Source organism: Typha latifolia, chromosome 2 (genome assembly GCF_019914945.1).
Source record: "Typha latifolia isolate L0001 chromosome 2, TyphaL0001v2, whole genome shotgun sequence".
Taxonomy (NCBI): Eukaryota; Viridiplantae; Streptophyta; class Magnoliopsida; order Poales; family Typhaceae; genus Typha; species Typha latifolia.
Window position 1 is genome coordinate 16435963 of NC_133087.1, and position 11550 is coordinate 16447512.

The 11550-nt window shown below is 35.4% G+C and overlaps 2 protein-coding genes across 7 annotated transcripts; both read right to left on the reverse strand.

The window, feature by feature from the left end:
* Positions 1-409: 409 nt before the first annotated feature.
* Positions 410-6285, reverse strand: LOC140782569 (casein kinase 1-like). 5 transcript variants are annotated; one of them, XM_073129207.1, is made up of 15 exons: positions 6084-6285; positions 5561-5647; positions 5418-5458; positions 4817-4886; positions 4587-4735; positions 4342-4437; positions 3722-3792; positions 3391-3452; positions 3128-3191; positions 2918-3002; positions 2675-2801; positions 2469-2542; positions 2323-2383; positions 2115-2248; positions 410-1042 (listed from the first exon to the last, which is right to left on the reverse strand). In XM_073129207.1, the coding sequence occupies exons 2-15, from the start codon at positions 5634-5636 to the stop codon at positions 743-745; spliced, it is 1410 nt and encodes a 469-aa protein (XP_072985308.1). In that variant the 5' UTR covers positions 5637-5647; positions 6084-6285; the 3' UTR covers positions 410-742. The 5 variants fall into 5 exon arrangements, with proteins under 5 accessions (XP_072985308.1, XP_072985307.1, XP_072985305.1 ...); XM_073129206.1 differs by having other exon boundaries at positions 6019-6285; XM_073129204.1 differs by having other exon boundaries at positions 5561-5642; positions 6084-6226.
* A 753-nt stretch (positions 6286-7038) lies between these two features.
* On the reverse strand, positions 7039-10999 carry LOC140780962 (uncharacterized protein At4g14342). Of its 2 annotated transcripts, XM_073126696.1 has the most exons (4): positions 10842-10999; positions 9052-9137; positions 8844-8967; positions 7039-7381 (listed from the first exon to the last, which is right to left on the reverse strand). In XM_073126696.1, the coding sequence occupies exons 1-4, from the start codon at positions 10845-10847 to the stop codon at positions 7334-7336; spliced, it is 264 nt and encodes an 87-aa protein (XP_072982797.1). In that variant the 5' UTR covers positions 10848-10999; the 3' UTR covers positions 7039-7333. The 2 variants fall into 2 exon arrangements, with proteins under 2 accessions (XP_072982797.1, XP_072982796.1); XM_073126695.1 differs by lacking the exon at positions 10842-10999 and having other exon boundaries at positions 9052-9143.
* Between the last annotated feature and the right edge of the window lie 551 nt (positions 11000-11550).

Here is an 11550-nt window from a genome sequence, read left to right on the forward strand (position 1 = left end):
AATACTACAGAAAACCCCAGAAAAAATGAACACCTTTAGATTTGTCGATTTGCAGAAGAACACCTAGCATGGCCCCCCCCACTCCCAGCAAGCGAAGCGTGTAAGACTTCTATTGCCAGTTCTCTTGCTGGCCTTCCTGATTAGAGATTTATAACATATCATAGTGAAGTTCCACCATTTTCCTCTAAAATTCATCTATCTTATGGATAAAGCTATCTGTACTTCCAGCAGTAATTAATACCGCATCATAAAAGTATCTTAGCTTAAACGTGATGCCTGGTGGTGGTGCATCAAAATTCTTCTGCTCTTGTAACTGAGGTCTGACCCTGTCTTTGTAGATGACACTGCGAGCAAAAATGCAATTTAAATCAACAAAAAGATTTCGAGAAGCCAAAGGTTATATAGATGATTGTAGAACTTCAAAAAATTTATTTGACTAAAGTTTCATATAAACAATTTTCCAAGATCCTTCGCATTAAAGGCCAAGGAGCCTCACAACGAGGTTAAAAATGCCCCCCTTAAGCATTCAAAACAATTTAACTGGATAAGAAGGCACCTTACTTGTAGGAATCACTAACTAAACAAATGCAACCAATAGAATGAATATTTTTAAGAATTACACCAACTTTTAACCCGGAAGGGGAAGAATCATTTGCTAGACTGCACATAAATTGAGTGAAAGAATAGCGACTACTCAAAGAGCAGCAGCCACTTCGTATCGCCAGAAGCCCAGAACACCTTTTCATTTCCTCCTCTCAGCATTGATAGAGAGGAACTCAAAATTTCGGAAAGTGGGATCATCTCGACTGCCTCTTCCTGCTCCGCTTCTAGATACTGATGAAGATCTGGTTTCAACCCCACTGGAGTGATGAAGCCTCTGGATGGTGGATGGTCTGCTACTGCTGCTGCTGGAAAAAAGCCGGCTTGTGCGATTCTGCTCACTGGGATCTCCAGAACTCAGCCTGCTAGATGCTACAACAGCCCTTTTTGAAGTGCTTCCATTTCTAGAAGAGGATTGGTGTGTTCTCTCTGAATTAATAACCTATGAAATCAAGAGAAATTTCAGTACGATACACGTTACAAGCAAATGCCTAAGCCAGCAAGGTGATGAAAAAAAGAAAAAGTTACATCAACTAGAACACACTACTCCTGAACCTAATTCAGAGAATAGTTGGACAGATAGAAATGTTTAGCATAAATAGCTAAGACTTCTAAAGCACATATACCTAAAACACCTATTCAGGATGTTTTTCTGGAGATGCAATGGGAAATGCAAGCTCAGGGTATCTTTCAGTAATTTACTGAAATTGGGCAGGGTGCAAACCACAATAAACTCATAAGGCAGGGTATGAAATGAGAAGACTCACTTTACTCAAACTTATTACTACATGATGGCATTGTAACTGTGTAGTGTAATTTAATAGGTAAAAGCTTCAAAGCAGAGGGTTAGATTTGTAAATAATGGATACTCAAGCATAGAATATAAAATATTTAAAAGTTATGATGCAAAATGAAAATTTACCAACACAATAATATGTTATTTAAGTTATTTTAATTCATAGCATTACCTTAAATAAAATGATATGAAAATGAACATAAACCTCTCAGGTGACGCCTCAATGAACTTGTCTATATGTTTTTTCTATTTTATTATTTTTGATATTTTTCCTTGATATTAGAGAAAACTTGAGTCAGCTGCTGATTAGTCAGAAAAAGCTATGAATTAGGCCAATAATTAAATTTAAAAAACTTTAAAAAATAATTCTGCAACTGTTGTAATTTTGCCTTAGGGTAAGCTGGTAAGGATGATTTTATGAGAAAGTAGAAAAGGCTGTTCAAGATGTAAGATTAATATATTACACTGTCATAGGAGTGTATTTTGTTGTTCTTATGAGTTATGACAACTATGTTACACCATCCATGTTAGATGATTTTTTCTCTTCATAAAAACTTACAAGTCCACCAGAATTTGACAATTTGAATTTAAGACTTCTTTCGAGAGACTGGAGAAGGTTGAAGTTAAGAGGAAAATTGTACTGTACTTTTAACCAAAGAAAGTGCAAAAGTCACCGAACATGTTTCAGTAATATGCAGTAGGCCAGTAGTAGTATAACCTCTTTAGAGGAAAATAGTAAATCCTCTATAACTTTGTTCTTGGAGTGTTCTCCATGATGACCAGAACCTGAGGCTTTTCTTTTAGCAAATGCTTCAAGTACACCAGGGATTCTGTCACGGACCTCTTGTCCCACTGGTATAAGAGAAGAAACTCAAGTTTCATGCTGCTTATTTATCATCAAATAGATTACTGTAATAGATACAAACCTGAAGTCCTTTCTGTCCTTTCTACAGATGGGCCAACTGTTCCACTTGTTCTTCCACTAGGCTGATGGTGAGCAACAAAATAATTCCACTTCAGCAAATATAAGAACAGGCATGGTTCAGAAAGAAGAAAGAGAAAAGCAACATACTCGCAATCTAGCATTGGCACCAATCTGAGGATACTTCAAAATGGTCCAGTCAAATACATAATCGAATTGGTATCCTGTAAAATGGTTCTGTCAAGAACAATTTGTGGCATAGAAGAAGATGCGTTCGTGCAGAAAGAATTGACAGCAACATTCTAGACTATCAGGGCGGAAGATGTTAAAAGCAGGAGCACACTAAAGTTGCATACCTTCTCGAATAAATAGATCACGGAAAAGTCTCTTCAAATAAGAGTAATCTGGCTTGTCTTCAAATTGCAAGGATCGACAATAATGGAAGTATGAAACAAACTCCGGTGGGTAAGATTTGCATAGCATCTGTTACAATGTTAGAAAAGAGATTTCTAGTTAATTCCTCCACAGAATTATTAAGCAAATGTCACTCTTACAATCAATTGAGTTGCCACTTAGTTATCAAAGACCATTGTAAGTACCTCAACTGGAGTAAGCATTTTCTTTTCACTAATTTTGTCGTACTTCTGCTTTTTAGTACCAGCTTTTAATCCCTGCCAGGGAAGGCTGACATACAACAGAAAAGGAAAATGATAAGGAAAAAAAAAGCCATCGAGGCATCCACCACTAATGACAGTAAAGAGAACATATTAGAAACAGAAAAGTTGACTTTATTCTACTACAAATCTTACCTTCCTCTTAAAAAGTACATAAGCACATAACCAAGAGATTCCAGATCATCTCTCCTGCTTTGTTCTGCATGCACAAAAAAAAAAAAATATTAAAGGCTAACACAACAATGTTCTAAGGATGATGTCAGACTTTCTTAATCACTTTCTCCTCCTGTTAAATGTGATCTTCAACCATTGATAAGAGCTTCACCTCTGTCAATCTGACCCATAGTAGCATAACTCTGGAGGATAATAACCTAGCGTTTTTAAGATATGTCACTCACCTATTCCAAGATGAGTATTAACACTGGCATACCGAGCTGTTCCTGTAAGATTTTTGTTCTCCCTGAAAAAGAAGACTCATTAGCTGTTTAGGGGATTCACCAACAAGTCTAGCAGACCAAACCAGAGTCCAGCATGTTTAAGGTAAAATCTCCAGTTACAACTTCAAGAAATTAAATATGAACAATTCAAGAAAACAATTAATATAATAATATGTATTAAGAACAACAAATATCAAATTCATTTATAACCACAATATGAAGAGATTTGCATAAAATGCAAGCAGCAAAGACACTCCATACCAAATATTGATGAGAATAAATCATGTTTCACCTGTACGGTATGTGCTTATGAGTTTGAAGGTCTCTATATTTCTTTGCAAGTCCATAATCAATAACGAAAACCTGCATGGCAAGTAAAATGTCAATATACTATTTTCGTCCTGCATTTTGCACCTGTTATAACAAAGACTGAGGCCTCTTTATCCCATTTGCACTAGAGTTTAGAAAGAACTACATAATTATCATGGTAAGCACATGCAAGGAGATGCCCTTTTCTTTGACAAAAATCTTGAATAGTTCGGATGAGTGTGCTCCAACTTCCTAGATTATTCACATTAAACCATTACACTCTATACATCCTTAGCATTGGTAAAAGAACAAGTCATATGGAATATGGATAATTCCAAATTACCGAGTTGTAGTGATTCAACTTTCAAGTAATTACATCCATGGTCATATGCTACCTGTTAGCTTGAAGAATGCAAAAATGACTTGGACTGGTGAAACTGACATCATTCCTAAACCATGAAATTCTATATGATGCAACACATCCAGGTCAAAAGAAAAGAAACACACTAGCATTTGTGGAACAACATATACATCAAATTAATTGAGTTTCCCTGATCTGTATGCATTAAACTGATGCCAAAGAGCATGCCCATAACTGCAGACCTGATTTGCTTTACGACCTAAACCCATGAGGAAGTTGTCTGGTTTGATATCACGGTGAAGAAATCCTCTTGAATGCATATACTCAACACGGTTGATCTACACAAAAACATCAAAGGACGTTAACAAAGAAAAGATAATATATTTAATACAGAGTTACTCAGTAGCAGAACTAGATCAAATTACAATTGCTTTAAACTATTGATATGTTACCACATTTACTGGTGAATGTACATCGATGTACTTACTAACTGATCGGCGAGCATAAGTACTGTTTTTAGTGACAACTTCCGATTGCAGTAGTTAAACAAGTCCTCCAAGCTTGGGCCAAGAAGATCAATGACCATGACATTGTACTCTCCCTCCACACCAAACCATTTCAGGTGTGGAATACCATCTTCATTTGGCAAGCATAAAGAGAAGGAATCACTAAAACTATATAGAAAAATAAACCATTTTAGAAATTTTACGAGCTTACTTCCTCCCTGCAGAAGCATATACAATTTTGACTCGTAATGAAGCTGAGGATGCTTTGTCTTAACAGATTCCTGGCAGTAATGATATAAGAGGTAGTTAGACAATCATTTTTAGTAGTCAATGCTAAAAAAACCAAACCAAGAAAACTGTGCTGCCACCAATAAAAGTCATTCTTTCTTTAATAATGTTAAATTTCTTCAAACAAATTTTAGCGTACCATTCAAATTTGAAGATTCTAGATTTCACTAACATGCTAAAGGTTTAAAAATTAGAATACGAAACCATGCAAAAGGTAATCTTTTAGATGAAAATCAAGGTATAAAATGTTAGGCAGATATGGATAAGACCAGCGAGCCTGATGCCTCACCGACACTAGCCAAGATTAGGGAGTTCTTCAAGGTTCTGATTAATTTTCCATGTAATTACCTAAAACAAATGTGGCCATGAGCCACTAGCTGTGACTAATCAACTTTGAAAGGATACTAGCTATTTAATTGTTCAGCACCTAATCATGGCACACCAAAGACGTACTCTTGCTTTACCCACTCAAATAGGAAAAGGAAAGAGCATATAGACTACTGCAGAAGTTCATGAGCACATACCAGCTTGACTGCGACTTCCTCTCCACTTTGTATGTTGACACCTGAACGAAATCAAAGACAAACAAGAACGTCAGACAATCTAGTAAGCAAATATGCTGTTAATTAAAAAGAACAAAACAAGAGAGCCATCCTAGCAAGCATACCAAGATAGATCTCTCCGAAAGATCCACTCCCAATCTTCCTTCCGAGCTTAAACTTTCCTCCAACGGCGTGCTCCATGATAATCTAAACTAGGATACGAGATCCAAGCAAGAAAAACTGAACTTTTTCAGACAACGAAATAAATTGATGCCAATTTATAGACTCCAATCCAAAAAAACGTGAAGAAAATAAGAAAGATAAGATAAATCTCCTGTTACAATCTACTCCGGAAAATTGAGAAGAAAAAAAGAAAACTAATCTTGAAACAAATTCCCAGTCCTTTCTCCACCAAAGAATCATTCTACGAGTCTAACTACATTACCCCGCGAACTGGAACCTTATACTTCTTCCCCTCAATCCAATTCGCACACCTCCAGAATAAAGAATCCGACACCCGGAATCGAAACACTAAGAATCCCCAACTCCCCAATCAAAGCATATTCCCCAGGAAGCAACCAACCCGTATCTGGAACCCAGGAATCCCCAAATCCAGCGCGAAATCCAACGCCAAAGCCTCCGACTCACCGATAGGCGCCGCTCCAAGAGATCGCAGATCGAAGAGTAGAAGAGGAAAGAACCGCTTCAAATCGAAGAAAACGACTACAGTTAGAAGAGAAGTACGCAAATTTGGGAATTTCAGGGAGATTTATACTTCTTTCCCCCGAATTATTTATGCGAGGGTAGAAGGGAAGATGGGAGAGGCGGAAAAGAAGAGAGTAGTAAGAGGAGAGACGAAAAGATTGTGTAGGAGGAAAATAAAATAAGGAAAAAATAGAGGGTTATGGTTGCAATTTTTTACCACTTTATATTCTACTCATAAGAGCTACAGCCTACAGGTACTCGATGATTAGTGGGCCCGGATTGCCCTTGGGCAGTTTAGTTGGGTAAACTCTAATTAATCTACCTCAGCATAATCTAATTAAATTAATAAATTATTAAGGCTGGCACCAGACTAGATTCCTAATGTTAAAATAGATTTCGATTGGAAATTATAACTAATTCGAGGAGTTTATTTCTAAAGCAACATTAGCCAACAGCATCTACTTGCTTGAAAATACTTTTTAGTTCTTTAGCAAATTAAACCCATTCGGTTTAAGAAGTCGCAAACGGTTTCTTTTTTTTTAAATCCGTAGCATTGCAAAGAAGCTTTTCCTTTGCGTCTCAAATAGGCATAAATACGCAAAATAAACAAGTATTTACTTATTCTAAAATAAATATACTTATTTTGATATAATAATTAAATTAGTTTATATTAAAAAAATGCTTCAGAGAAATAAGACGGTTTGCTCAAACACAGAAAGGTACCATTGTGCACTCTTTTCTTACAAAATAATGCTCATCAGTCATCATAAAGTAGTATCTAGCTAAATTTAGTTGGCCAAGTAATGCAAAGCTATCCCACGTTGTCAGTTTGATCATACAGAAGTCATACAACGTCCTGGGCAGAGTGATATGTAAGACGCATTGTATAATATAAAGGTTGAGAAGAAAAGCAAAATTTATAACTATCAGCAAATAAGATTCATCCAAAGGAAAGTGTATAACTATCAGCAAAATTTATAACTACCAAGTAGACCGATATCGTTAGAGCATCCAAAGGAAACAAAAGTATATTGCCGATGAAAATAGTGGCCCACAAGGAACTCTATTGCAGCATCAGTTCATCTCCTAACTAAAGAAGCAAAACAGGTAACAACAGATGACATAATAATGCTGAAGATGTGTATATTTAGTTGCACAAGATATGCCATAGCAGTTCACACGGTTGGAGTAATTCAGTCCTCTTCTCTCTCTGGAGGAAGACCACATGGCAACAACATTTTCTGCAAGACAAGAGCACTCGCGATAAATTATTTTGGAAACCAAACATTAGGAAGCATAAATGCAATGAGTGTATCAAGACAATAGCTTTAGACGGAAGATCGATGAAGGATAAAATTGTTTACTATTATACTGCCAAAATAACCTAACTCAGTGAGGTAAATTCAGAACAGCTTCCCTCTACCATATCTGTTTAGTGGATCACTGGAGTTCCTTATTCCACCATCTCAAGTTATCCCACAGAATGTCATTAAGACATTAATCTTATCCCTCTCAAGCCTATCTTATGTCACATGGAAACCATTTATTGCTGATAAACTGTACAATACATATGGTTTTAACACGTCTTACTGTGCTATATGATGAAGTCAGTCTGCAACGTGTTCATTGATCATGTAACTTGATGAGCATCTCAGTGACACCAGTTATTTTTTATCCTATCCAATTAGTGGAATAAGTTGAAAAAACAATTTGCTCTTGGCAGGTACAAATCCAGAATATACCACCATCATAATACTCTGTCATATATTATGAATAAATAAATGAATAGGTTTGGCTTCTTCCCTTAACTTAGTTCCTAATCAATTTAACTGAGTGAGAGATTCTATTAGCTGCTGGCTTTAATCACATTAAACAGATTGATTTCTATACTTTCTGGTAAGATACAAAATAATTTCTAATAATCTACTTCATGACAGACCAATTTGAGCTCCAAGGTTATATTGATGTTAATAACTAAAATTATTTATCTTTTGAAAATTATACACTATTCCCACAAACCTCATTTGAATTGTCTTAATAAGAAATCTCATTTTATACTTGAATTTCACCATTTAAACAAGTATCCCATACTACTCAGCAAAAGCCCTGCTATCCTTATCATTGCCCAAGCTTCTTAATCTTGCAATAATTTTTTATCATTGCCCAAACTCTACTGCCTATTTAGGAATCTCCCAAAGATATATGATCCCCTCACAACACTAACCTATCAAATTCTACATTAATCCCATATGTTAAATCTTTCTTTATATTCTAGCTCTTGAACTATTGCATATATTTGAAAAGACAAAATAATTATGTGTTTTGAGACTTCCCATTCAAAATGGTATCACATTCCTCTTCTGCAAGAACATTCGGACTAAAGATTTCCCCATGGCCAACAAACAACTCAAAAAAAAAAAAATACTACATCAATATCACGAGGTCACAACTAAGCAAGAATAAAGAGCTTGTCAGAGTCATACGCATCAATATATTTTCTTACATACATGTATGATACTACCACTCATGTAAAAGTAAATCCAAAAAAGCAAGCGATGAACTACGATTAACCAAATGATAGAAAAGATGAAGTTATTCTTGCCACACCTCCTACATATAATTATGTATACTATTATTAAATAGAGGTAGAGAGAGTTATCACAGACAAATGTCAATCAATAGGAGATTAATGTAAAGTCCAACCTGCATAAAGTTGTATCGTTCTCTCCCAATTGACTCATTCTCTGCTACAGCAAAATAGGCCAGCATGGGATAGTGACCAATGTAAGACGCATAGCTATCACGCTGGATATTCACTGCCCATTCACTGCAAAATTTTGTTAAGAATCAGCAAAAATCTCGTTCCAGTACTGCAAAAGTATGAATGTCTTTTTGACGACTTGGAACTTACAATCTACTTAAATCAGCATGCCCAGTTCCAACATACTTAGCCTGAAGGTGCTCAAGTTGGGAATTAATGTTGAACCTATCGCTAGCCTGCATAAAAGAAACATAGACTTCTCATAAAGTGAAAACAATAGCAATTATGAAGCACGGACACTTCAAATAGCATGATGTGTCCGTGTCCTACACTTGTCGAACATCAACACTCGTTGGGCTCTTGTTAGATACATGTCAGATACTTCTACAACATATATGATATTTAATAAATTATAGAATAAATTTGAATACTCTTTGGATACTTTTGAATACTCTTGAAATACTTTTTGGACATAAGATTTATCATATGCTATAAAAGTATCTATTGCAAGAATTTCTACATATGTTATAGAAATATAATGCAATAATCACAAGTTAGAGCATCCAAAAAAATTAATAGTAATGCAAATTACTGTAAAATCACATATTTGCCTACGCAATCCACTATAATTAAGTAATGGTAATTAGTTATTCATTCTCATAATATTGAATTGTATTGTCACATATTAGTATTATCATTTTTAATTTTGTGATATTGTGTATATTTTAATTTTCTCTCATGAATAATTTATGCATGCATGTGTATTTATATTACAAGTTTAGAAAATTATTTCTTTAAATTATCAATAATTTATATAATATTTTTATTTATTTATTTTGTTGTGACCTATTTTTTCAAGATCGGTTGTATTCCCGTGTTGTATCCGTGTCCCATATGATCATATCCGTGTCCATGCTTCTTAGAATAGCAATAAATATCTAGGTAGGTCCATTCTTGGGCTAAAAGCCTGCTTTAGTGTTTTCCAAAGTCCAAATCATACCTCTACAATGGGCATACTTGGCCAACAGTAAGACATTAATAAGAGAAAAACAAACCATCTAAAACAAATATGATACACAAGGGCAATAGAAACCAATGCTGCTTCCATCATGATTATGCTTGAGTGACCCTAATATACCAATGCATAATTACTAATAGCCTATGGGATTAATATGATTAACGAACATTTGGTCTTAACATGAATGGCAGTGCTAATTCTGAGGTTATAAGATCATTCAAGTAGTGAATCATTTCATCTTGAATCCTCCTTTTATGACATAATATTTTACCAACTTAAAATGTCATTGTGCCATTTGCTAGGCATCAATATGAATTTCTAAGGAATATTTAATAGTTCAATTCCCATAATTCCCTCCAATTACTTAAAAATAATCTGCTGTCTTAAGCATAGTACAGAATGGGTGACCAAAGCTTATGAAAGTACAGTTGAGAGTGTGCTTGGCAACTCGTTCTACTTCAAACTTGCATTACATGGGCTTAACTACAAGATGCGAATGCTGGTGTATGCATAGATACGGCAATTAAATTTCTTTCCAATGTATGTACAGATACACTGATTTCATATCCACACCCATAGTTTTGTCTGGATCAAATGGATTAGATTACACATAATTAAATTACCACAAAGAAGGAATAAAGCCTTTACTTAGATTCCAAATTTCCAATAACTGAAAGAAAGAAAGAAAAAAGTTGCAGCAAATAACAACACTGTCAAATTTCAACAACCGGAATTTCCATCAGATCTCTAGTCAACTCGTGTATGCCGGTGTATGCATAGAGACTGCATCTGATAAATTACAACCTACATCTCCAAAATGAGATTTCTACTCGGCATCAAAGAGCCTAGGGTTAGGGTTTTGCAGATGCGGAGTAAAGATCGAAGGTTTTAGCGAGAGAGATGCTCGAAGTGGAAGACTTACCTGCATCGTTGCTGAGATGATCGATACGAAGCTTAATCGGAAGAGAGCGCGAGCGCGAGAGCGAGATAGGAAAGAAAACAGCGGAGGTTGTAGTTGGCGTCGAGGGTCCGTATTAAAGACCGAGATGTCGGTCTCCGTTACGGTTGGAACCCGACTCCGAGATGAATGATGAATCGAATCAAAATGCTGACTGGGGGAGGTCCGTATTTTCCATTTTCCATTTTCCATTTTCCATTTTCCATTTTCCATTTTCCATTTTCCATTTTTCATTTTCCATTTTCCATTTTCCTTTTCCTTTTTCTTCTACTATGCTATGTTATATTATCACATTACAAAAAAAAAGAAAAAAAGAACAGTGGATCTACTTTTTTATATTATTAAGGTATAACATTATAAGGACAAAGATTGTTATGTTTGAAATGTCTTTTTTTTTTAAAGGAAAAAATTTTAGGGAAATTTTTATATTAGTTTAAAATACAAATGCTACTTTCTATTTTGATATTATATAGATCAGTGGAACTAGATCACAAGGACCCATAAATACACATCTAGACTCTGTTTTACCTCGTTAAGCTGCCCGGCCCAATTACTATCTCTTAACTCGTGCACCACTTCAACTTGTGCAAAAGAGCTGAGCCATAATTTATACTCCCTCCATGGACATACTCACTCTCTTGTATTCTTTTCCAGCTTCACCATCTGGAGGGAG